The 26,176-nt window shown below is 38.6% G+C and overlaps 3 protein-coding genes across 6 annotated transcripts; 2 read left to right on the top strand and 1 right to left on the bottom strand.

The window, feature by feature from the left end:
- Positions 1–7,738: 7,738 nt before the first annotated feature.
- LOC126793359 (uncharacterized) lies at positions 7,739–13,566 on the bottom strand. Of its 2 annotated transcripts, none has more exons than XM_050519855.1 (5): positions 12,832–13,560; positions 11,782–11,818; positions 10,722–10,958; positions 10,481–10,528; positions 7,739–8,584 (listed from the first exon to the last, which is right to left on the bottom strand). In XM_050519855.1, exons 1-5 carry the CDS (start codon positions 13,173–13,175, stop codon positions 7,946–7,948), a joined length of 1,305 nt encoding a protein of 434 aa, XP_050375812.1. In that variant the 5' UTR covers positions 13,176–13,560; the 3' UTR covers positions 7,739–7,945. The 2 variants fall into 2 exon arrangements, with proteins under 2 accessions (XP_050375812.1, XP_050375813.1); XM_050519856.1 differs by having other exon boundaries at positions 8,431–8,598; positions 12,832–13,566.
- A 4,102-nt stretch (positions 13,567–17,668) lies between these two features.
- LOC126793361 (uncharacterized) lies at positions 17,669–21,108 on the top strand. 2 transcript variants are annotated; one of them, XM_050519857.1, is made up of 7 exons: positions 17,669–17,824; positions 18,080–18,141; positions 18,413–18,543; positions 19,596–19,732; positions 20,252–20,399; positions 20,477–20,636; positions 20,731–21,108. In XM_050519857.1, the coding sequence occupies exons 2-7, from the start codon at positions 18,126–18,128 to the stop codon at positions 20,820–20,822; spliced, it is 684 nt and encodes a 227-aa protein (XP_050375814.1). In that variant the 5' UTR covers positions 17,669–17,824; positions 18,080–18,125; the 3' UTR covers positions 20,823–21,108. The 2 variants fall into 2 exon arrangements, with proteins under 2 accessions (XP_050375814.1, XP_050375815.1); XM_050519858.1 differs by having other exon boundaries at positions 17,672–17,819; positions 18,077–18,141.
- A 940-nt stretch (positions 21,109–22,048) lies between these two features.
- Positions 22,049–25,844, top strand: LOC126793707 (RNA-binding NOB1-like protein). 2 transcript variants are annotated; one of them, XM_050520305.1, is made up of 5 exons: positions 22,049–22,430; positions 22,545–23,625; positions 23,802–23,970; positions 25,255–25,374; positions 25,480–25,844. In XM_050520305.1, exons 1-5 carry the CDS (start codon positions 22,061–22,063, stop codon positions 25,630–25,632), a joined length of 1,893 nt encoding a protein of 630 aa, XP_050376262.1. In that variant the 5' UTR covers positions 22,049–22,060; the 3' UTR covers positions 25,633–25,844. The 2 variants fall into 2 exon arrangements, with proteins under 2 accessions (XP_050376262.1, XP_050376263.1); XM_050520306.1 differs by lacking the exons at positions 25,255–25,374; positions 25,480–25,844 and adding an exon at positions 24,515–24,768.
- Positions 25,845–26,176: the final 332 nt, after the last annotated feature.

Raw genomic sequence — 26,176 nt, 5'->3', positions numbered from 1 at the left:
ATCAAAGAAGTCGAAAACACTAGATCCGTGAACAACTGCCTGTGCCGTAGGACAGTGTGGGTGGTTCCGCAATCAGCTAGACATTCGATTTCACCGCGGGACATCTACAAAATGACAATTAAGAGAGTCAGCGACACGGGAACAATTCTATACAATACGCCGTAGGATATTGTAAGAAAGGGAATCGGAACAAAGCGCGATTCCATCGAATGTATCACATGGCAATAGTACTACATTCTTCAACTAAAGAGTTGGAAATCATGGTATTGAAGCAGTGAAATACCAAACAGTAAACGAGGGTGGTAGAAACCATCCAATAATGGTGTGGAAACACACACAAAGAGTACCGGTGAGTGCATATAACGGACTTGGAGAAAACCGGAAAAACAAACCGGAAAACCATGTCAAAAGAACTCTAAACCGGGTGAATTTTGGACGAGGAAAACGTGGCAGCAGGGGCTGCTGCAATATGCCGGAAGAATCACGAGAAAACGACGAAAAAATCGTCGAAAAACTCGGTGGAAAACCGGCGGCACCTATTGCCGGAAAAACCGGCCGGCGGCTGTCGAAACTGGCCGGTATGGAGGCCGGGACTTCAGGTCCGACAGGGGACGCCGGCAGGAGCCGAGTGGCGGTGCCGGAAACGCCGGGAAATGGCCGGAAGACGGCGAATACGCCGGCAAAACGTGCCGGAAACGCCGGAATAGTAACCGGGGCCGGCCAAGGCAAAACGACGTCGATTTTCGACGTTCCGAGGTTCGTTTTCCGAATTTTAAGTTCCAAATTCACAATGTAGTGCTATTGGGGTCCCATGTAACCCAAAAGCGTCCAATTTAAGAACCACGTGAGTTGCACACGTTGATCATCATGCTAAGTGTCGGATAAATAAAATTCTCAAAGAGATCGTCTTGTAAGCAAGAAGTGAGAAATTTTATTGAATGCCAATCTTTAATACATCACACATAAACACGAATACGGAATCGATTAGATTCAAGTATAATAGGAATTAGAAGGGGTGACGTATATGGTCACAAGAAAAATCGATGCAAGCGGCGATACTCATGATCGCACCCAAAACAGCGGTGCACTCAGGCGACCACACGAAAATCGATTAACTTCCCTTTCAAAACAATCGTGACTCCCCCAGGACCGTCACACAGAAAACATCGACCAAGAGGGGAAACCCATCCCTCTATAGTCTCATCGGCGTTATAAGAAAGGCCGAAATTAAGACAAGAAGAAGGCTAATAGCGCCCGATATAATATATCTATACGTTCAAAAGCGGGAACGTTTATAAAAATTTACCTTGGAAGGTTTGTAGTATACGGGAGTAGCTTCTCTTGAGCGAAGTCCTTGCTTGTGACTTTCACGTCTCTTGCGTGAATATGCGGGAGGAGCAATTTTGAATGCTTTGAGGCGAGCAGCAGGTGCGGCGAGCAGCGAATGCGGCGAACGGCGAACGGCGAGCGGCGAATGCGGCGAGCGGCGAATGCGGCGAGCGGCGAATGCGGCGAACGGCGAATGCGGCGAACGGCGAGCGGCGAATGCGGCGAGCGGCGAATGCGGCGAGCGGCGAGCGGCGAATGCGGCGAGCGGCGAGCAGCAGGGCTGCGGGCAGGGGCTGCAGGGCTGCGGAGCTGCAGGGCTGCGGGGCTTGCGAGGGGCAGGGGCTGCGAGGGCAGGCAGGGGCTGCGGCGGCAGGGGGGGCTGCGGCAGCGGCAGGAGGCAGCGGCGGGCAGGAGCGACGGAGGGAAGAAGAGAAAAAAAAATTTCGGAAGGCTCTAAAAGATTCAGGGTTTTAGGGCTTCGTGCTGAGAACGTGTTTGAGGATGAATTACTTGTATATTATTGAATGATATGGGGGCCTATATATAGGCATTTACAACACCACAATCCCGTAGGATTCGGAGTCCTAATCTACTACGGAGATGCTAATCTATCTCCTAACAGGAAACCTATTAGGCTAAGACACACACAAGGGTAGAATAGTAATTCTCCCGGAACATTAAATAATTTTTAAATTGAATCTAACTTTGCAATTTTAGTTCAGCTCATGCAGAATCTTATTTCTTATGTTCATCATCTTGATTTTTGATGCATGACTGCCACAATTTTATGAGCAACGTGAATTTTTCCTTTATGTGTCATATCTTTAGAGAAACAAACATGACCCGTTAATTCTCTTGTCAAGAATAATTATTACTAAGACAAGGACTTAGCCAGAAACGGCGGAAAATGTGGGAGGATATTCCTCTGTCCCATATTAATATATCAAATAGAAAAATTCAAATTCTAACCTCTCCACCTCCGGCCAATAAAGAACCGCGTAAGGCGTAGACCGCGTGGGGCGTGGGCCTGCCTGTGTGCTTTTTCGCATGTTACGGGTCGTCGAGTTTCCTCTTCCTAATAATTGGATATTCGGGTTTTGGAGTGATTGTGGGCGTTAAAAGTGCTTTTCCCGACCGTGATTCCAGCAAAAGTGCTTTCATTGCATTCTGTTCGGTTTTCTGTTGGAGGTGTATTGTCCTACACAACGACACGTGAGCCAAACGCCCAGAACACGACCTTTATAACGTTAACCTTGTACCACCGTCCATTTTTTATATGTTTGATCATGATCATCAGCTTTCTTTATGACTTTTCTTTTGTTTCTATTTGATTACTTAGAATGTTGTCAAAATTTTAAGATTAATACACGAAATTTTCTCCACTAATAATTATAGTGTCTTAAGATCCAAAACAATCACATTAATACATGAACTATTTTCTTTGTTCCATTTTCAATACATTCGGTTAACTTTCCGTCATATTATACAATCTCTCTGTTATATTTTGAAGAAAATTTTCGTCCTCTTAGTAAATGGCCCCAAAATCAAACCTCTCTTTCTCAGTTCAATTGCTTCCACATCTCTGCTCCAAACCCCCAAGACACAAGCTTTGAAGCTCACCCTTATTCACCTTCCAATCATGAAATTCTAACCATCCTCTGCAAAATAACCAACCCCATCTTATCCTTCCTTTTCTTTTATGTATACAATTGAAGATGTCTCCAAGAGCAAATCCTTTCAACCGTACAACACATAAGTCTTATTCATTACCAGAGATCATGAAGACATCAACTTCTCAAATCAACTCCAGGAGGTTCGGAGTCTTCAATTGGTGATGAGGCCATCCAGACCCCTCGGTCCCACTAATCGAGCAGCCAAATAAAGAGAGAGTTGCCACCGTACGTCGTGTTTCTGAATTCTGCTAGTATTACTTTTGATGAATTTTGTAGGGCATTTCATTGGGTCAGCTTTGGTTGGGGTGTTATTGTTGGGTTTGCTTTGGGGACCTTTTTGGTGATTTTGGTTTATGGATTTTGTGATTTTTTTATGGTTGAGATGTTGATCAACAATAGAGATGGCAAAGGGCTAGAGGCGATGATTGAAATGGAACAGAGACAAGGATTATGAAAATACCTGATTGCCCTTCAAAATTTGAATAATAACATGAAACTGACTGTGTTAATAGTACCGCGTGCATGAAAAGTGTACAGAGTTCGTAAATTCAAGCACTAATGTGACTGTTTTGGATCTTAAGACACTGTAATCATTAGCGGAGGAAACCTCATGGATCGTTCTTAAAATTTTGTCAATCATGTCCAACAAGTTCTAAACTTACATATAAAGGAAAAGATCCAATAATATGGATACTACGTATGTGTTCTTAAGCATTTCATATAAGTTTCTAACACGAAGATGACTTTGAAGTTGATAACATTTTGTTTGAATTTATATTCTATGTCTTGTACTCTTCATTGGTTTTGTCTAAGGCTCGTGCTTTGAACTAGTAGTTATCAGTTATCAGACAGTGCATTACTTCAATATAGGTGAAAATTGTTTAGTGGCGGTTTCTGTCTTTTGATTTCAATATCCAAAATTTTATGTTTTATGTTTTTTTTACGTCAATATAAAGTGAAAAACGATAGGCATGCAACTTCTATTTGTTCACACCATGCTGGAGAGACAACACAATTTCCTTTCACCATGTTTTCACAGAGGCGAACTTCGTTGCGGTCTTGTGGATGCTCTCGTGTCTATTGGCCACTCCCTTGCGAGTCCTAATTCTTGGGAGATTGATTTCCCCCTTAGTAGGCAGAGACGCAGAGTTCTTAACTTTGATATTTTTGGTACGGTTTGTACCAGATCGATATGTTCTTATCTTTAGTCTTTAGTCGTTAGTTTTTAGCATAAAACTCCTATAAGACTCTAGTTAGTGATATTGATCGAGTACATATCTAATCACATCACGTATGACTTACCTTTAAACAATACAGTTCAAGACCCAACCAATGTTTTGGATCAACACGACCACTCCTCGATCATTAATCAATTGAAGAATCTACGTGTGACACATGATATTATACCAACATGCATATATTTATCATACCTAAAAGAAACGTTCATATATCTAATCATCTTTACGTGCTTTTCAAATAATTAAGGAAAAAAAATCATCTAAACGTTAATTCTTATGTCGGTGAATAGGTGATCGATGGTCATTTCGATCACAATATATACATATAGAAAGTATCAGGTGTTTACACATCTGTCAATTAATTAAAAAAAAAACAAAGTTTATCAAAGACCCAGTTCAAATGAGCGAAAATATTATTAGCTTGGAAGAAAAGTCTACAGAAGGTTCTTGATGCTTCTTCTAGCAATATTAGTTTATAATTAGCGTCAAAAGAGTTGGTAACATTTGCTAATTGCTAGTTTCTAGCTACATCGATCTAATGGATCTATTCTATATATGTACATATCTCATGCATGCGCAGCAGATCGAAAATACATTAACAGCTAGCTGATTGAGTACGTAGCTGTATATTATGGTGCTACATACAAATGGCATACTAGCTAGCTAGCTCGATTGTTAGACTTGGTTAATTAACTGTTAATGTATAAACGTCACTAAGAGGAAGAGAGTACTGCTGGCTTGGAATATATCAAAATTTAGACTCAGAATTACCCAAAACATGCATATTTAGAAGACAGCATGGCCTTGTCCAAAAAAAAAACGACAGCATGGCAGCGACAAGATATATGAGAATTATTTTAGATTTTGAGTGAGCACTGTTATATTTCGGTAACAAATTAAAAGACCAGTTTATAGTTTAGAGAAAATTAGAGATAAACCCAATATTAGAGTCTCTCTTTAAAGTTGAACCCACACTCAATTGTTTCTTCAATCTACACCCAATTTTGTCATTTTGGTTTGTTTAATCTTAGCAACCATTTAAAATATTGTAATTCAAACATTTGATTGATTCCTCATTACTTTAAATTGTTGAAAAATTCAATTTAAAATTTTCCTTGAGAAATTTGTTTTCATATAGTTGATATCAAATTTTCAAAATACAAACACTACTCTAACTTTTATAGATCATATGAGAGAATTTCAAACTTGTTGTGTACTTGTATCATTCATTCATTTCATTTTGAATATGTGAATAAGGTATAGTATCCATGCAATATGTATGTATATAAGTTTTTTTTCAAATCTTTTCTTTTCTCATCATTGTATATGAACTTTTCCTATGATAAATCTTTGTTCTAGGTTCCAAATTTTCATTTTTTCTCTCTACTGTTACCTAATAGATAGAAGCATGCATATTAGTATATATTTCACATTCAACCTATGAAAAAGATTTTTGCAATGAAAGAATACCTAACAAATAGCTAGGTTGATGTAAAAATTCCTATAAGAGATATACATCTATAGAGATACGTACCTAATCATTAGGTTGTAATTAAAAAAAAGCTACTAGAAAGGGAAGAAACCTTATATCTCTACCACAAACATAGGTTGCATTGATCAAAATATGAACAAAATCTACCTATAAAATAGAAAGTTTAAAATTATTCAAAAAGATGAAAGTTTAAATCAACATGAAGTGATTTCGTTATTGAATTGATTTAAATTTAAAAAGCTTTTGATTTCTAGATATATGTAATTAAGGAAACATTCTATTATTTCTATTTCTAAATTTATGATGAGCAAAAGAAAAACTGAAATTATTTAGGGACTATGAAAATATATAATTAAAGTAATAAATGTGAGCATAATTTGTTCATCGACTAATCACTTATATATCTCAGCCTTTAATAGTGACATTTTGTAATTTAGATTTAAGTGAATAACAATAATTTGATAAACAATGAAGAAAAATATAGGTGAATTTCCCTTAAAAAAGCTTCAAAAATGGGTTTATATTGAAATACCCCTATAGTTTACGATTCCCACTTGAATATGGTTTTAGGATACAGTATCCTTCAAGATGATTACTTTGATTCTCCCGTAGTTGTTACTTGTAACAGACAAATGGCAACCTAGTTATATGGTTAGGACCTAGTAGACTAATGAAGGATGTCATGAAAATTGAAGAGTGCTATATTGGAATGTGTCAATTCTCATATATAAAGGACTGAGGACAATAGTCGCAATATACTTGCTGGCTCCCTCTAACAAAGTAGGACTTTGTCAAACAAAGCAACAGAAACGATGAGTATGTTGGTCTTGGGTTCTCGTTTCACCTATCAAATGCAACAATTGTTTGTAATTTGTAGGTACTAGTTATTGAAGTCGTAATCGAACTTCGTCAAATTGGTACAAATAAATAAGGAATTGTTCTCTAAACATATACAACATGATACGTCCCTGGATACATTGGCAAAGGTTATAGTCTGTCTTATAGATCTCAGGCTCGGATTTCCTTTCGTCTCAAAGCAATGTATTGCATTGTGTAATCAGAGCTAATTGCCATTGATAAAAATTGAACGATGAATTGACAGAGTTAGTAGGCTAATTAACAATTGTACTTTGATAAGAGACATTTCAAGATTAGTAGTCCATCTTAAATCTCTGTCGACAGACTACAAATCTCATGCTCCCTGAGCCTGACTATGGCTTTGCGGTCTCCATCTTCTAGACTCGGTCGTGTGACTTGAGCCAATATATTGAGTAGTGTACATAAGTTGTATCTATGAGTCCATGACCAAACATAATAATTAACTTTGTTTTTCTCTGATTTGGTTTGGAGAGTGTTTTTCTTTGTCAAGAAAGCAAGGACGTGAGGAAGATGAGGGAATTAACCAATTTCAAAACAAGAACGTGGTTTCCACACCGAATGCAGATCAAAGACCAAGTTGCAGGTTTGAATTTGGTAAATAATTGTTTGGCACCAGGTTTAGGAATCCACAATATTACCAACAAGCTTCCGCTGGTGGAGGACGATTTGGAAATCGAAATACAAGTCGTGAAATTAACTTCGAGGCCGAACCAAATAATAAAAGGGATGTTCAAATGATTTCATTTGATAGGTCGATGTGCTTCTTTGAGAAACACCTTACAGAAGTGACAGGACTTGGGGATATTAGACTTCTGATTGTGAATGTAGAGCCGAATGTAGAGATGTACAAGCATGTTACATCATTCTAGGAAAAAAAAATCGTGATGCCAAGTTAGCTAGTCTTGAGGATTTAGGAGCATGCTGTTTCATTTTACATCATCCTTGTGACAACCATGCAAGTTCACACTTCACATACATAAGATATTAGAGGTCAAGGAAACTGAATTCCTTTTCCTCCAGGTAATACCCATTTTGATGACTGAAAAGGGCAGCTTAAATATCCTGCATTATTGCAAGTCTTAGGATTGCTTCAGTCAGAGAAGTGTCCCTACGTCTGAGCTTTAAGCTACCTAAAATTAATGCACTTCTCATTCAAAATGTATGTTTTTGAAGAAAGTTCATATATTGTGAGTCTCAAAGCAGACCAGTTTCAGGAAAATAAATTAATTATAAAATTTTTAATCTACCCGAGTACTACTTCCTCCTGTTTCCAACACTACTGCACAAGAAAAGGGTGTTAGCAGCTCAAACCTATACAACAACCATGTATACCATCAGCCATCCAGATTCCTGTCTAACCCACTTTGTGTTCCTCCTACACAGCACAGCCACTGAAAACATGCAGTGCAGCTGCTGCAGCAGCTTGGTCCTCCACATTTTGTGCAGTTGGGTCGCCAGCAACATTTTATGCAGCTTGGCTTCCAGCAAGAGATGCATTTTGGCTTCCAGCAAGAACATTTCGGCTTCCAGCAAGAAAAGCATTTTGGCTTCCAGCAAGAACATTTCGGCTTCCAGCAAGAACATTTCGGCTTCCAGCAAGAACATTTCGGCTTCCAGCAAGAAAAGCATTTTGGCTTCCAACAAGAGCACTTAAGCGTCCAGCATGAGGAGCATTTTACACATTTTGGTATGGAACATTCTGGGCATTTGGGTCGACAGACTTTAATTCTACAGCAATTGCTTGCACATGATCTCTTGCGCGCATGCATGTTCTGACGGATCTTTTTCAATCGGATTTCTGTGGTTGTGTTCTCCATTTCTTGAATAAACCTGCAAACATGGCGGATGTATTCTGGGTAAAGCTCCAAGTTGCAGTGCCCACCTCCTTTAATCCACAAAGGCTCATATGGATCCCTTGCCATTTCCCACAGTCCATTGCCATGCAACCAATTCACAATATCATCTTCTGTGCCCTGTAAGATAGTTTCTAGATGCATTTTAGCTTATAATTATGATGAGGCATAGCAAACGAAATGAAAATGAAAATGAAAATGATTACAGAAACTACTTAGATTATCATGGAAAAATATGTTCAGAATTTAGGAAATCCTATGAACTAATCTCAGGTTGTCAACCTGAATAGCCAGCCAAAGTTTTAAGATCATCATGACTTTAGTAATCCATTAACAGTCAGCAACGTAGCAACAGACCAGTCTTAAGACGAATGGCTAAGCATTTGCATATCGACACAAATATCGGTATTAATTGGTTGATGCTTTTAAAGAAGGGAATAGGCACAATAAAGCGATCACAATCTAATGATACTGTTCAATAAAGGTTTCATAGAGATTCTGCCGCAGCCTCAGGTTAGCATTCAATACTATTCATCAGGCTACTATTTTCCATCAATATGTTGAACAGTAAGATGGGATAATAAACAATGGCTCTCTCTTAATTGCTTAAAATAAGACGAAATTACATGGCTTATGTCCAATGTGGAAATAAGCAACTCAAACTTCAGATTGGCTCCACTCTTCTAAACGCTGCAAACATGTACATTTATACTCATACTTTCATCTCCTCACTCAAAGAGTCAAAATATAATTTCTTTCTTCCCATTGGGAACTCTCGTTTAAAAAAAAAAACAGAAAAAACACAAATACCAGCCTAAATTTCTATCTTAATCACCTAGAATACTTAACCATCAATCTATCAATCTTATCACTATTAAGATGATCGAGATGCTAGATATCAGAAAATATGAGACATGACCTTAGCACATCCACGAAACTCGAGCATTGGTAACCCAACAGTTGGGCTCCACCTTCGATAAATAAAATTTACAGTTAAAATGCCATGTTACGTATACTAGTATAATGTTTCTGAAAACTGCATCCATGGTGCTTTTGTCATAGTCTAATTGAGTCAAATGATTGATCATTCAGTGCTTCCTATTATAACACAGATCAGAATAAATGTACTGATTACCTAAAACATGAATAAGTCTATAATAATCGAGTTTTAAGGGTTCGATACACATGACATACAAAAGTCAGATTTTATCAACTATACAATGAATTAAACATTTTAGTAAAATTAGTCTCTCAACCCTTGTAAACTTTTTGGGCTCCCAGTCTCCCAGGAAAACGCTTTATACAACTCCCAAATTCTAAACTCCATTCTCCTTGGAAAGATCTGTCATCTCTTTCAAACTTCATCAAATTAGTCAAGGGACATATTGGAGCTTATATGAATTCCTTTATAAAACTAGAAAGACATAGTTACACCTAATATGTTCCGACTCTCATGTTTCTTTATTACCCTTTTCCCAAGATGTATATAGCAACTTCTGAAGCCTTTGGACCAGCAACCTAGATGGGAACCCTGGGCACCATTTTTATAAGCTATATTGGCAATGAACATGTTACAGGTTTCCACTCAATCCACCAGCCATCCTATAACAGTAATAACAAGGTATAGCTATAGGAGAATTTGAATTGGTTTTGGACAAGAAAAGAAAGTTAAAAAAAAAAAAATAGGAACCCAAGATGGTTAAAGGAAAACTCAAGTCAGATTCAGTTAAAAACTAGTGGGGTTTGAGTAAGCGAAACCTTATTGCCAGTCAGCCTATCGAAGGTTCTTTTCTCTTTTAACATCATGTTCTAACAGATTAATTAAGTTTTACAGTTTACAGTGGCCTGCAAAATGTAGGTCAGCCTGTGACACATCAGCTTAGGCTCGGTACTTATTCAAGAGTTGAGACAAGTGAGGAATACAAATTTATCCATCTGTTTATTGTGCTTTTAACATTACATAATCAACCAGACAAAAACATGAGATTTATAGTGATCAATTCCAGAAGCACTTACATGTATCACTAGCACGGGGCACTTCACGTTCTGAATTTTATTGATGTTCTGCGTACATAATATTAACACCATATTCACATTAGCAAAGCATAGTACTCTAGTCTTGGCAGAATACTACATTTATAACTCTCATAATCCACTAAATATAAAAAACTATTGTCATTTGATATGGAAGGCCGTGTCAAGAATCAAGTTGATGCTAGCCATCTATTACTCAACTGGCTAAGATATAAGACCATACCTTATAAATGTCAAAGCAGAATGTGAATTTTACATGGCAGACAACTCGAAGGCCGGAGAGAATTGCACTGTGCAGAACTACACCCCTTAATCTTGGTAGTTTAGATGCCAAGTGGAGTGTTGGTCCACTTCCAACTGACTGCCCATACAAGATCAAATCTTCCTGGCTTACTCCATATTCGGTCTGAAGGCACTCATATACTGCCTCTATGTCAGCATATGTGTTTTCCTCACTTGGCTGGATTCCAGTAACAATATGTAATTAAATACTTCAACTGGACAATTTTAAAGGTCATGAGCCGTTTAACATTTTAACATTTTAATGATGATAAGAAAATCCAAAAATAGTGCACTAACTAGTAAGCAGGTGTAATGTCAACACATAAAATGAGATGCCTCTAATTTTCGTGAAAAGCAACTGAAACGTTACAAAATCCAATACATCAATACACAAACAGATACCCCCAATTACCTTATATAGTCAAATAGCCAATCCATACACATGCACTTTCTGTGAAGCCTTGCATGGATTACCCATAGAAAGCAACATTTAGCTCATTTTTGTTGATATTAACATATTTATCACAATGCATAAAGCTTTTATGCAAGAAAATTCCAGTAAACATGTGATCAACGTTACTGTTGTTCAATTGTGAGTTATAACCAGTCCAATACTTCTGCAATTATTGACATATCTGAAACAAGAAATTTTCCCTCAGTCTTGGGGGAGGTGTATGCATGATCTTCCCCACATAAGCCGATATCTACTTTCCGGAACTAATTTCAACAATGCTCACTTATGCCATAGGATTTTTACATGATCTTACCAAAAGACTTACTACTTTTGGAATTTTAGAACCTATGTGACATCCAATCCTATGATGATATGAATTATCTATGAGTTGGTTAATCACTTGGATGGTCTGGCACAATTTGAATTCCTCAGATGAATTATTTAGCGTGGAATAACATTAAGAAAGAGATCCTTTGGATTTGCATCATTAAGAAATGTTTTGCTTGAAATATTGAAACAGGTAAGAAGTATAACAAACACAGGCTACCTTGCCAGTAGAGGCGCCATAGCCAGAATAGTCATATCTGCATACAAAATTCAGCACTGGATGAACATCAAACCCAATCAAGGAGATCGCAGGGAAAACATGAATTCAGTTTCTGACCAAAAAAGAGATCGCCATTAAAAGGTAATAGCAATGTGATCATTATTCATTAAAATTTTGATCACATTGCAATGACTGCACGTGACATCAGACCCCGGATGAAATTTTCTACTATGATTGAGCACAAACCAATTTCCTGACAAGGGAATTGAAGAATAAAGACTAAAGAAGTAGCCCATTTACAAATCTGGAAACCACATTTGAAGAAATCAAACACGCAAAATGCTTATGACTTAAATCATGTACTCAATTCTTAGGTCTCACATCATAGGGGTTTCGAAAGATACGGATCATCGAGGACACAGAGGCAACTCTTGAACAGAAAGTGAAGAGTAGATCTGAAGAGCCCTAAGGCACAACATTCCACGGTTTAAAAAGAGAAGCAGTAAAGCTGCATCTCCATATCCAAAATTCCAAATAGAACAACAAAATCCATTTACTTTATACAATGAGAAAAAGTAATACTAGAGTCTAGAGGAGAAAATAAAGAAAAAGGTTGAAAAAAAACTGATAAGAACAAACATTTAGGGAAGCCATTAACTCTCCCTTATTCACTTTCACTTTGATTTGCAGTTACTGGACAAATGTGAAAAGACAATTCAATAACAGCAGTGTGTGAAAATAGTTCAAGGTAAGAGATTTGAAACATTCACCCCAGATCTAAGCCCATCAAATCAGACCCACTGGAAGATTTCAACTTAAGGAAAGGTAGTAAATCAAATTAAACTCAACTTAACAGCATCAACTGTTTGAGTAAAAATAAGCTCACAAACAAAAGGCAACTTTTTTAAAGTTAAGATTGTAAGATTTGCAAACTCCATGGACCATGAAGCTTAGAAAAACAGATATACAAACAGAACCCAGAACCCAAAGTCCACACATTGTGAGACCCAACAAAGCAGACTGGTTGGAAACAGAGAGAAAGTGACTAACCCAATGAGATTGACCCTGAGAGCGACCTTGAGCTGGACAAAGAGATCATAGAGTTGACCAAGGTCAGCAGCATTGCCATGAGAGTAAAGCAGAGTGAGACGAGCGTAGGGGTTGCTGAGGTAAAAAGCGACAATCTTGGAGCCGCGTTTGTTGTCAATGAGCAAAACGTCGAAGGAGTTGTCGTCGGCGTGAGGGAGAGGGAATGAGGTGGTGGAGGAGGAGGAGGGGGAGGGTACAACGGTGAGCTTGCCGTCGTTGGTTTGAGGGTGGTGGATCTTGTAGGTCGGGGGAGTTGGAGGGAAGAAGGCGAATTTGGAAGCCAAGGTAGAGCACATGCACCCCATTCACAAAACCCAGAATGAGATTCAACCCAACAGCTCATTGAGTGAGGAGGAGGGCAAGGACTGGAAGAGCAGAGTGCATTGAGATGGGTTTCTGGCTTCTGGGGGTTTAAGGTAAGAGATTAGAATGGGGGAGAACGGCCAGTAAAAAGTTGGTTTGGGTTTTTATGTTTGGTTGTGTTTTCCTTGGCTTGAAAAAGAGTGTAGTGTGAGGTCATGAAACTAGTGCAGAGTTCCCAGAGAGAGAGAATGCAGAGTTTGTGTAACTAGTGAGGTGGAGTGTTCTTGAGAGAGACAGAGAGAGAGAGAGGGAGAGAGTTGAGTAAGTGAGTAGATGACTTGATTGCTTGTCAGATGGAGACTGTGCAGAAGAAAAGTAGCTATGCAAAGGCAAGAGTCAAGATTTGCATCTCTTCACTCTGGCTTCCTCACAACAGGACATCTCATTCATTAGCCCCATTTTTGGACTCACTCTTTCCCTGATTGCCTTTATGTAATAATTACTATTTTCTGTGTCATAATTGTTATATATATATATATATATGTATTAATATCTTGGACCATTTTTTTCAATTATTTTTTTGGGACCTTTGGTGGAGGATAAGTGGGAAAAGAAACAAAAGATTATTAAAGGAGGATATGTGGATGGAGTGTTAATACTTATCTTAGTGCCTAAGATGTCATTAAGTTCTCATGTCATGATTAATTTGAATTCAGGTGCAGGCTACAAACATAATCATGGTGGTGAATTAGTGTTGCATTAAGCATGATTATTGTTGGAGTGATATATTAACTTTGAAAAGCATAGCTTCACGTTTACTATTCGTTGTTTATTAGCACCATTGGAAATTTTGAATGATTTGATAATTCAGATATTTGATCATTTCAGAAATAAATATGAGGTCGGATGGATTATGATTTCAGTTTTTGTACGTTCACTATATTGACATGTAGGAAGTTAAGAAACCATTGTTGGAAGTACAGGGAGTGTCCACGCTCTAGGCATGTTGAAGTGAATACTTCAGTTATGATGTTTAGAATTTATAAGTCCGCATTTTTTTTTTTGAGATGTAATTTTATAGCTATGTCTCACCAATGAATTCCCTATTGAATTGACTTGTTAATATTTTTGGACTTCTAGTTTTGTCTCTTTTGTTTCTCTTGGTACGAATTGGAGTAAGGACGTGGATATTGATCTAACATTGCTTTAGGAAAGAAAAGAATGTCCATCATGATGGAATATCAATCATGTACATAAAAAGTGCAACACAAACAAAATTCACCAAAATCAATTACAAGTTTAAATCCGTTTCTTTTGACCTTGTAAACATGAAATCCTCATCATTATGGCATGGGTTAATGTATATCACTTGATGGCTTTACACTTTCCCTTGATTCATATGAAGAAAAGATAAAATTATTCTTGTACCTAAAGAAAAAGTTGCCAACTTTTACATTGGTCTTATTTGATTCGGGCGAAATAAAAATCTTTGTCTTTACTATTTGCTATGAAAAATGGGCACGATATATCCCCATTAGTTCGTTGTAGTGATTGAGAGAGTAACTAATTTTTTTATAATTCATGGAAGAAAAATTTGAAAATAAGGAGACAAAGATGAGAGTATGTATGAAGTACATCCCGCCCCACCGGCTTCTTCAAAAAATAGTCCGAGTTTTCTTCTCTAAAGTCTCAAAATTTACGAACCAAAAGAAGAGCTAATGAATTAAGCGACCAAATTAGTTAAATAAAACATAGGCATGCAGAAACCCCACGGCACACCCTCCAGTATGATAGGGTTTTCACTTTGATTGGTATTTGGACTATGAAGCTAGCAAACAAGTAGCTATGTTTGAATATATTTTGGAGGTTATATCACTCTGCATGAGAAGGTGAGATGATTCTGAGCCCTCGTGCAAGAAGTAATAAGAAAATCATAAGCTTTGGACTACAAGTATACAACGCAAAAGCAATGCCATCCTTGCATGGGGTCTAGAGTTTAGGTCGGCATTTCATGTTTTAATATTAGTTCCTGCAATGTCTCGTAATTGCCTGGTTTGGTAGCAACTAACAAACGTAAACATAGGTACAAAAAGCACTCCAAGAACAGCATTTGATTGATTAAGGGAGATTTGCAGTGGGGGAAGTGCTTGTGATCTAATTCCCAGTTCACACTCTGACACTCGCATATAAAAGATAAGAAGTAGACACTAGCAAAGCTTCAAACGGAAAGAACAAGGGTCTTGCGCCTATTTGCAATAACACAGATTGATTACAATTTTAATTTATTTTAACCGTTTGATAAGGAAAAAAACAACAACATTTGACCAACTTAAAAGGAAATAATCAATTACTAATACTTGGTGGTTTAAGTGGAGAGCTTATTCACCTTAAATAAAGTCTCGAGTTCGAGCCTTGTGAATAGAACAATCAGTGTTGGGAGAATTTCCCGCCATAATTGGGCAGTCCGACGCGGTTCAAATGTATAGTCATCTCCCAAAAATTGAGGGATTTCCTGAGAAACCAAAAAAGAGAGGAAGTAATCAAGTGTCGTACCACTTGGTTTAATGACAAAATACTTCAATTTAAGTGAGAAATCATGAGTTCAACCCGCATTACACTTGTCATAACAAATTAATTATTTTAATTGATAAAAAAATGAAATCCACAGTACGTCCTATTTTAGTACTTAAATATTGTATTTATCTTTAAGAGAGGACGATAAACTTTAAATTGATCAAATATGGATGAACAACACGAACACGGATCCCTTTCACCATGCGAAAGCGAAACTACCTAAGAAAATCATAAGCAATCTCTATGCTGATACAATCTTGAATGAAGCTCAATATAGTAATCCAAACAGCTATTTAGAAAACATAGGGGTCGGCATAAAAAACGGAAATCTCGATCCCGTCCCGAAATTCGTAGGGACGGGACGAGACGGAGGTCTAAAAACGTTTGTTCCGTCCTGATCCCGTCCCGTTTCATAATAGTGGGATGGGACGTGGGACGAATAAATTCTATCCCGCTTCGTCCCGTCCCGTCCCACCTTCAATGAAAACTTAATAATTCATATAAATTTGTATCAAAATGAAACTAATTTATGTTCTTAATAACTCTAAAATTATATTAATTCAAATAATAATGGTAAATTATAATATTTTGAACATAATATGTATTTTTTTGGTTAAAATTTCATTATTAAATGTTATTTTGTTAATGAAAAAGTAAAAATATAGGTTTTTATTTAACTTTATATGAATGTGGGATTTGTCCCGTCCCGTCCCGATCTCGTCCCGTCTCAACCGGGATTAATCCCGAGTGGAATGTATTCTTAAAAACTCTCGTCCCGTCCCGATTCAAAAGAGTGAGACGGGACGTGAGATGAGCTCCGTCCCGTCCCATCCCGTCCTGTGCCCACCCCTAAGAAAACACAAGGCACAAGTGACATCCCAGGGTCCAACATACTTAAAAAGACATGAAAGACACAACTCATTGAACTAACCCACCTACGAAAGTACCAATATTGAAGCCCTAGCCGCCTACCAAAGTACCAATACAAACCCAAGCTCCAGCCAGGTGACCGCCAAAAGTCACTGCATTAGTGCCGCTGTGCCACCATTGTTGTCCAACACTTAGAGGCTTATATCGGAGACGACGACCCTAGGACCACCCCTGCCCATGCCGCCGTTGTTAACTTCGTTCAAATGCTTTTATCTGTTGTTTTACTGCTTTAGAGCTCTTTAGCTGCCTCTACATCCGATTGGAAAACTATACCTCTTCTTTTATCTTGTAATTGGATGATTGTTTTTTTGTGTTCCATGAATGTAGAAAAATAATTACTCCATTTTCCATGTCGCCTTTGAGTTCTTATTATGAGATCGATGAAACCCCTCTGCGGATATCACGACACCACTTTGGCTATATGGCTGCTTCTAAGAAAATAAGGGACACAAGTGTTTTAGTTGCTGAAGTTACTGCCCTTCACGAGGGTCTTCATATATACAAACTACAGAACCATGAGGAGGATTCAAAAATTCTCGTTGATGCTCTGCTTGGTAAGGTTGCAGTTCTTTAGTACATGCACTCCACCATACAAACTATTAATAGTTGGTCGCCCCCGATTTTTTCATAATACAAACTATTAGGAAGTAAATTTTGTTGATGATCGCTCTAGAGTTTTCTTATACTTCACTTTGTATTTGGTTAAACTCTTTGTCCAATTCTGTGAGCCGAGTGTTCTATTTGGATCAGTTTAGAGAGAGCGTGACTAGAAAATCTCTATTTAAGTCTTTCATGATATTTACCCTTAATAGGAAAAAAAACAAAAATCAATGTGAGAAACTGAGAATTAATGATGGAAGTAACATCCCCAAGTTTCTCGAGGTCTCTGCCCAAACCGAAAATAAGCCAATCTCCCTTGACCACCCACAACCCATAACACTTCTATTTGACACAAATCAATTAAAATAATAAAAACACCTATAAATATAAATCAAAACTCTGGGCCTTTTCTTTCTGCCTTTGCCTAGTTCGACTCGACTCGACGCACACACTGACAGCCTAAGCACACCACTGAAATTAGGGTTTCACAGAAACCGCCGACCACCGTCTCCTCTCTCACCGTTTCCCTGTTCCGTTCGATTTTCAGGTAATTCCCTCCATTCCCAGATCGATTCTTCCCCAAATTTCTCTCCTTTCTCCCCCAATTCTTTTATTTGATTCATTCTCATGTTGTAGTTGTATCTGAATCTTTTGATTTTGCTACTAATTTGATTCTGGCATGTGGATTTGCCTCAAAATTATTCAACTTTGTATGTGGGCTTTGTGGAAAGCTTGAGCCTTTACACTTTTGTTGTGCTCAAATTGTTTGTGGGTTTTTCAATTTCTGATGACGGGTCTGCAGATAGCTGTTTGTTTGGTAATTTGGGAAGGAATAAAAGGATTGCAATATGGAGGACGACTGGGGTAAGACTGCTTCTCTTGGATCTTAATTTGATTCTATGTTGCTTATTGTCACTTGAGCTTGTTGTAGTTAATGTATATAATAGTTGTAAGGTGTGATATGCATGCGGGTTCGTAGTTTCCGCTGGTTAGCTATTGGGTTTTGTTTTAGTTTCGTGTCTAATTCTTTTTGTATACCTAAGAGGTTAGAGCACATACATTGGTTGTTTAATAATGAACTAGAGTTTGCTATTATGTTTACTAATGTCGTTTTTGTTTGCTTTTCTTGCTTCAGAATCAGAAGATTTTAAACCTTCAGTTTCCCTTACTAAGGAGCCAGTGGTAAAAGGTAACTGGGATGATGAAGATGCGGATGAAAATGACGTGAAGGATTCGTGGGAGGATGAAGCTGAACCTGCTTCTCTGGTAAGAATAATTGAGATTGTCTTATTTGGTTGTGCTTCTAAAACAAATCTACTGTGTTCATCATTCTTATGCTCCTGTGATGATATGCTACTTCTAATTGTCTTGATCATCATTCTGATGTCATGAATGAATGTGTATATTGCTACGAATATGATCACGGCTCTATGTGAAAGGCTAAAGGCCATATTTTATTAGTGTATGATTACATTCCTCCGGTCTTTTTAGTGTTCAAGGATGCTGGTTATGTCACTGATGTTCAGTTTATGCGGGCATTGGATGCCTATAACCACAAACCAGACAGTGTTACTTTGTTACCGAGGTTCTATCTGTTGTGTAGTCAAATATGAATGGTCAATTGCAAGTTACTTCACCTATGTTGAGTAACTAATCTCAGACATCAGGGATAGCAAGGAGGTGGGAGTGTTGTTTATGGAAAGATTTGAATACAATCAAGTGGAAAGATTGTATTAATTTAAGTTGAATTTGTGGTGAAAAAAATGGTTTATATGGCTGTAGCTATAGTATTCAAAATGAAGACTTAGTTTAAGTATCAAATTGGTATTCTAGTAACTTCTAAAGAAGTTTTAATATAGTAGCTACAAACGGAAGTGTATATATTGTTGTTCTTCTAAATGATGTAAATGAAGATGCTATTTAGCAAATTAATAGGTGATTTGGAATCTTTAGAGACATTGATTTGCAAAACTAAGTTCAGAATGTGTTTTGCAGTTACTATGGTGTAAAATTTCACTTTCCCGCATACTGTACCAGGCTGTTTTGCAGTGATAGAGTTGCATAGTTTCATTCCTTGCCTATTAGTTACATGCTTCATGAGAAATAAATATCATATCTCTACTAGTGAGCCAAGCTTTCAGGCTTCACTAGATTCTGGATTGCTCAATACACTTTTTAAACTTTTTATCGGTTAATTAGATATTTTGGAGAATACAAAGATATAAGTATAAATCATCAAAAAAAGTATAAATACAACACCAACAATTTAAAGTGTGGAATCATTTTGTCTAATTTTAATTTTTTTTGTTTTTGTCCAGGCATCTGAACCAAAGGCTCCTGCTGAAAAGGCACCCAAGAAATCTGCAGCAAAGGCTGCAGAAAAGAAAGGTAAATCTGTTGAAGTAGAAAAGGAAGAGCCACTAGATCCCCTGGCTGAGAAACTTCGTCAACAAAGGTGAGAATTCATGGTTGACCTCTGCCGCCTTTCTGGCTTTTTTTAAATATTATATTTACCTTTTCATTTGAGCATTTTGGTATTCTAGAGACGTATTGTGAGAACTGCAAGCAATGCAGTTTTCTCTTTGTTGCAGTGTTGCCAGGCAAATGAAATGAGCAACACTGTTTTGTACATTAACTATAATTAAAATCGAGTCAGATGAATGCTGCTTATGGAAATTCCTGTGTCCCTGTTCAAATAGTATGTTATTTTATTGGTGTGAGATAAACCGCACTTGCTGAAGTTGTTGATGTAGTGCGCTCAAGTGAAGGGTAAACGATTCTAATTGTGATGTATAGGTCTAGCCTTTTATACTATTTATTTTGTTCTTTCACACTTCGGTTGTTGGTCTCAGAACTATCATGTGACCTATGAGATGAGCAACTGCAATTTGTTGAGTGTATGAAGACCTTCATGATGTGTATTAGACCTCGGTGGCTATAACTTCTCACCAAAGTTTCTTTTCTCCTGATACAGACTCGTGGAAGAAGCAGATTATAAGGCCACTAAAGAACTGTTTTCTACTAGAGGTGAAGAGAAGACCATTGATAATTTTATTCCCAAATCTGAAAGTGACTTCCTGGAATATGCTGAGCTCATTTCACATAAACTTCGTCCATTTGAGGTTTGTTAAGTTGCCTTTGCCTCTACACAAATGTTTGGACTTTGAGTATTGTTTAATCTGTTCTGTTACCATTGCAGAAAAGCTTTCATTATATTGGTCTACTTAAGGCCGTAATGAGACTTTCTATGACATCTTTAAAAGGAGCAGATGCTAAAGAGGTTGCATCTTCAATTACGGCAATTGCAAATGAGAAGATAAAAGCTGAGAAGGAAGCTAATGCTGGTAAAAAGAAGACAGGTGCATATCGTTACCTACCTCATTTGTTTTTCAGATGTTCATGCACTAAGCTAAGTTATGTTTCATGATGATTGTTGCTTTCCTCATTTTGCAGGTGCCAAGAAAAAGCAGCTTCATGTTGATAAGCCAGATGATGATATTGCTGTTGACGGCTATGATCCCCTCGATGACTATGACTTCATGTGAGTGTCTTGGTGTAACAAGGTTTTTGTCCGTACAGGGACCTGTATTTTGAAGTAGGGATTCAACCAAAAGAAAGAAAAATCATTGGTGTTGGGATTAAATTCCTTCGGCATCCCTCTCAACAGAGATTGATTGATGATGATATGAGTGGTTATTTATTTTGTTAAATAAGAGTGTCAAATTGGTTCCTTTTCTTTTGTGATGGTCAATTTTGTGCCAGATAACTTCGATTGCGTATACTTGAAGCTCATGCACTTGGTCCTTATAATATATGGCTAAAGTTATCTGGAGACATCAGTATTGTTGTACTTTGCTCTGATAATTTCATGTACTCTTAGTTTCACTGTTCCATGGTTGATCAAGCATAATTTATTTTTTGATGTCCAATTATGGCCCACAGATAGTCTTAACTTTCAAGTGGCATGCATAGAACTGATCTTGTCTTTGTCCAATCATGTCTTCAAACAATCCTCTGCCATCTCTTATGTTTGTACTTAAAAACTGCATCACGCCATAAATCGTGAACATCTGACATGACATAAATAACTCCAACGCTCATACGAAAGCAAATGAGTTTTATAGTGCAATGATGTAAAATGCGAGACAAAAGCCAGAGTCTGAATCCCTCCTCCCCCCAAAGCTTTTCAACAGCTTATCTGCCTCTCTCCACTCTTGCTATTAGTGCCACCCCAACTCCATTACAATCGAACTACCTACTAATCTCAAGTTAGAGGCTACTGTAACAACTGCAACCCGAATTTCGACGGAATCGAAAACCGCAAAATGATGAATATAAGAAAAATTGAATTACCTCTTGGACCAAAAAAAAAACCTAATGGTTGATTCTGCCTACTGTTACACAGATGTATAGAAAAGGTTTTTTTGTGTGTGTTGACAGTGTTGGCTAATGGTAAACTTAAATGAATATGCACCAAATCACCAATCTTCTTAAAACAAAAGGGAGCTTATACAACGAATATAGGGAGATATTGTAAGTTTGTAACAACTAACAACCAAGCCCCAAGTATGAATAATATTCACAACACAAAATGCATACTACGGAATTAGTGAGGCAATTCTAACTCTCGGAGTTACTACATTAATTCACCAACGCAGTAAAATTAAGCTTACATGGTAAAAAGGTAAATATTTGGAGGGGTTAAAAAAGGAAACGGGTCCCTCTATACAACTCTCAAACTCTGTAGGGTTTAAGCAACAGTCAACACTTTGCCTCCACAACCATGGACGCCACCGTCGCCCCATCCCCAACACTCGACCCGAACCCGACCCCGACCGCCCCGGTACTCTCCTGCTGGAGCAACATCGTCAAGAAGCAGCCGGACCCGAAACCCCAGAACCCTTCCCACTCCGCAATCGCCGCCGGCAAAGTATTCGTCGAGAGCTGCAAGTCCTCGAAAGGCATCGCCGTCGCCGTCGTCGACGCCAATGCCATCATCCAAGGCGGCGATACCCTCGCCCATTTCGCCGACAAGTTCGTCTCCGTCCCCGAAGTCATGGATGAAATCCGTGACCCTGTCTCCCGCCACCGCCTCTCCGTCGTCCCTTTCCAGGTCCACACCATGGAGCCCACCGACGAGTCCCTCGCTAAAGGTCCAAAGCCTCTGATAACATTTTCGTTGATCTGATTTGAGCTTTTGTTATGTGAATTGAATTTGTATGTGTGACTGAATTAGGGTTTTGTTTTGCGTGTGTTCTTTTGGGCAGTTGTTAAGTTTGCGAGGGCTACCGGAGATTTACAGACGTTGTCTGATGTGGATATTAGGCTCATTGCTATGACTTATACGCTGGAGGCTCAGATGCATGGAACTGAGCATCTCAGGGCGTGCCCTCCGCCGGTGCATACGGTTAATGTGAGGAGGCTGCCGGAGAAGGAGCTGCCCGGGTGGGGGAATAATGTGCCGAATTTGGAAGAGTGGGAAGCGCTGGAGAATGAGGCCGAGGAGAGGTTGAACCCCGAGTCGAGGATTCTTCCGTTGAAGGATATAAGCTTGAATGTTGTCGCTGAGTCTGAGAGTTGTTCTGTTGATGGTTCTGCTGCGGTGGAAGTTAAGAGTGATGTTGGTTCTGAGAATCAGGATAGTGGTGAGGGCTATCAGGGGAGGCGTAGGAGGTATTTCCCAAAGAAGAAAGAGGTGAATATTGAAGGGAAGATGGTGGCTGATGGGATTGATGCGTCCCAGGGACAAGTTGATGATAATGCTGGTGATTGGATGCCTGCAGTCAGCAGGAGTACTCATAGGAGGTTTTTGAGAAGGAAAGCTAGACGCGAGTCTTATGAGGCATCGGCTGATAACGATTCTCAGCAAGACGCCGAGGAAAGGTCAAGTGGTGACATACTGGTAAATGCTAGAAGCCAGGATCAAGCATCGCCTTCTAAATTTGAAGGGGCATGTTGCAGACCTGTGGAGGGTGAGATGACAGTGGATAAGAGTCGTGATGAAGTGCCCTCAGTCCTCGAGCAAACAAGGGAGATCGGGGTTGAGGACAATGATTTCAAAGCAGGGGAAAGCACTTCTGATAATGGTGTGAATATTGGTGTTGAGGGTGATGAGGTTGGTGTGATAAATGAAGGGCTGGATCACTTGGAGATTTCAAGTGATAATGATGAAAGTGTTGATACATCAAATATGCACGAGGATAGTAGTGAGCAGAGCTGGATGCTGCGATCCTTGTCTGAGTCTAGTGTAGCTTGTATAACAAGTGATTATGCAATGCAAAATGTTATTCTGCAGATGGGTTTACGGTTGTTGGCACCTGGAGGAATGCAGATCCGCCAGCTACACAGGTATTTATATGATATGAATATCTCATTATCAAACTTTATCATTTGTATTACTAGTTGCATTTGTTAAGGACTTGATTTGACTATGTTTTTTATTTTTTCATTTTTATCATTCGATAACTAGTTGCATATGTTAAGAATTTTATTGTTCAGAAGCATTGATTTCTCTTCTTTCTTAGGTGGATTTTGAAATGCCATGCTTGTAACACTGTGACTGCTGAAATTGGGAGAATATTTTGTCCGAAGTGTGGAAATGGTGGTACCTTGCGCAAGGTAGCAGTTACAGTGGGTGAGAATGGAATTATTCTTGCAGCACGTAAGCCTCGGATCACATTGCGTGGCACAAAAGTAAGTATTTCTATTTCTTCCAGTTATACTTAGAAACAGGTTGCAAATGAAATACTCTTTGTAGCTTATTTGTGCATTTACTTGTTAATGTTTGTAAAGGTGAAATAAGAGTGGTTGTTATACCTGTTTTCTTGTCTACTCGTTCCATCCATTTGTTTATTGCATGACTGCATACTGGATATTTAACTGGTTTCTTATTAGTATGCTCATTTGGTAGTGGGATAACATAAAAACATGCTATTTTCACATAATTGTGACCGAATAGTACAAGTGATTTACTTTTATTTTTTATAGAATCCACTAGGATTTTATATAAAACGAAGGCCTGAATTACCATTACATACTCCGCTGTTGTCATGTAGCAGACAAGAGGTCTTGAGCCAAAACTCAAACTTAGTACATAACACAGGTCTATTCTTTAAGAACTATCCCTGAAATGAAACAGAATAAAAATAAAAATAAAAAGAAGCCTATTCTACGACTTATAGAAGCAAAGCAATAGGCTAGAAAAACATCTAAATCTTATCCTTGCCCTTTACATTAGGGCGTTCAGCAGGCCTTCCTCTTTTCCTTCCCAGCAGATCCTGAGGCACAGACCCAACAGCAGGCCCAGTCAACTCTAGTCCAGTTCCTCCGTCGGTCAACCCTAGTTTGAAAGTACGGTTTCCTGCTGAAAAAAACGGATCATGAATAGCCGAGCTCACCATCTCCCCGATCAGTTCCTGCTGCACCTCCGCTTCCACCGTCGTTGGACCCAGATCCACGGCCACCTTCCCCTGCGACGCATCCCTCGCCTGCAACACATCCCTCGCCTGCGACGCATCCCTCGCATGCTCCGAGAATCCAAACACCAAGTTCGGCGTCATTTTCAGCGCAAGCAAGCCCTTGTCGCATGCCTTGCCACCATTTCCTGATCGAGAGAGAGAGAGCACAAGGCCCACCGCCAACTTACTATTAGTGCCCTGTCAAACCAACACCACAGCTTCGCGATCAACGCCGAGGGTCCTCTGCGCTGTCGCCAGAAATATCAAGACGATCACCACCCATGAACGGAGAGCGGAGCCGCTATAGAACTCTAGGGTTCCATCTTGGTTGCTCTGTAAAAACCGGAGCCCCATTGAGAGATTTTTCTCAGAGATTAACTTATCTTAATATATTAATTAGAAATTATATGTTTTCTATACATCATTCCTAAATCCATCTCTTGTATGTCTTCGTTGCCTGATGTGTGCCCTTATGCTTTGATGCGTTTCTGTTTTTCACTTGAAGTTTTGTTTCTTGCAGTTTTCACTTCCTTTACCTAAAGGTGGAAGAGATGCCATTACTAAGAACCCAGTTTTACGTGAGGATCAGCTCCCACAAAAATACCTTAAACCAAGGACGAGAACGAAAGCAACTAAACCGGTAAATTTTCAAGTTTTTTGGGTTTTATCTAGCGTTTGTGTACATGTGCAATTGCTGTTTTCCTTGTAAAATTTTAATTAAATGTTTAAATATGTATGCCTTCAGGGAGATGACGACTTGTTCACTTCCAATGACTACATCTTCCGGCACCACTCTGATAAGAAGGCTCCTCTGCAGCCTCCAATAAGGAAGGCATTAGCTGCATTCAGTGGAAGGAGGAATCCCAACGACAATCATTATTCACATTCCAAGCATTAATAGTGTATTAGTGTTCGACCCGGCTTCTATTTGTGTTCAAAAGACCATATTTTGTTTTAAGAGATTCTTTCGGATCCAAATTTGTTATTTTGTCATCATATGGTGATAATTATGTGCTCTATCATGAGTGATTCCTGGATCTGAGTGCAAGTATTGGCATTCATGCTTAGGTGATGAATGAGGATCATAGGTGCTTGAGATCTTATGCAGAATTTTATGAATTAAACTGTGTTTGAGAGTTAGGATCATATCAGAAATGTTCTTTTTTGGTTGAAAAGCAATTTATTAAGCCTTTGGCAGGCAGACAGAGAAGAGCAAGCGGAGAGGTCCAGTTCAGATAACATGGTTCCGACTTCCGAGTCCCTGATGGTGTATGGTATACCAGGTAATAAATTCACTAAGTAGTGCAAAGGCCAGGCACTATTTTCAAGTACGAAAATAAAAAAATTTCAACTAATGACAAAACTCACCGTCCTTTTGGTCTTGTATAGGCATCCCTTGTTAGTTTTGAGTCTCGTATGCATGTCCAGTTCCAGCAATAAAA

This window comes from Argentina anserina, chromosome 5 (genome assembly GCF_933775445.1).
Source record: "Argentina anserina chromosome 5, drPotAnse1.1, whole genome shotgun sequence".
NCBI classification, from domain to species: Eukaryota; Viridiplantae; Streptophyta; class Magnoliopsida; order Rosales; family Rosaceae; genus Argentina; species Argentina anserina.
This window is presented reverse-complemented; position numbering and strand designations above follow the sequence as displayed.

Coding starts and splice junctions, on each gene's coding strand:
- LOC126793359 (XM_050519855.1), bottom strand. CDS start 13,175: ATGGGGTGCATGTGCTCTACCTTGGCTTCCAAATTCGCCTTCTTCCCT. Junction 11,819..12,831: donor CTCAGGGTCAATCTCATTGG/GTTAGTCACTTT, acceptor TTTTGTATGCAG/ATATGACTATTCTGGCTATG. Junction 8,585..10,480: donor GCCCCGTGCTAGTGATACAT/GTAAGTGCTTCT, acceptor ACTATCTTACAG/GGCACAGAAGATGATATTGT.
- LOC126793361 (XM_050519857.1), top strand. Junction 20,400..20,476: donor ATAAACTTCGTCCATTTGAG/GTTTGTTAAGTT, acceptor TTACCATTGCAG/AAAAGCTTTCATTATATTGG. Junction 20,637..20,730: donor TGCTGGTAAAAAGAAGACAG/GTGCATATCGTT, acceptor CTCATTTTGCAG/GTGCCAAGAAAAAGCAGCTT.
- LOC126793707 (XM_050520305.1), top strand. CDS start 22,061: ATGGACGCCACCGTCGCCCCATCCCCAACACTCGACCCGAACCCGACC. Junction 22,431..22,544: donor CGACGAGTCCCTCGCTAAAG/GTCCAAAGCCTC, acceptor TCTTTTGGGCAG/TTGTTAAGTTTGCGAGGGCT. Junction 23,971..25,254: donor TCACATTGCGTGGCACAAAA/GTAAGTATTTCT, acceptor TGTTTCTTGCAG/TTTTCACTTCCTTTACCTAA.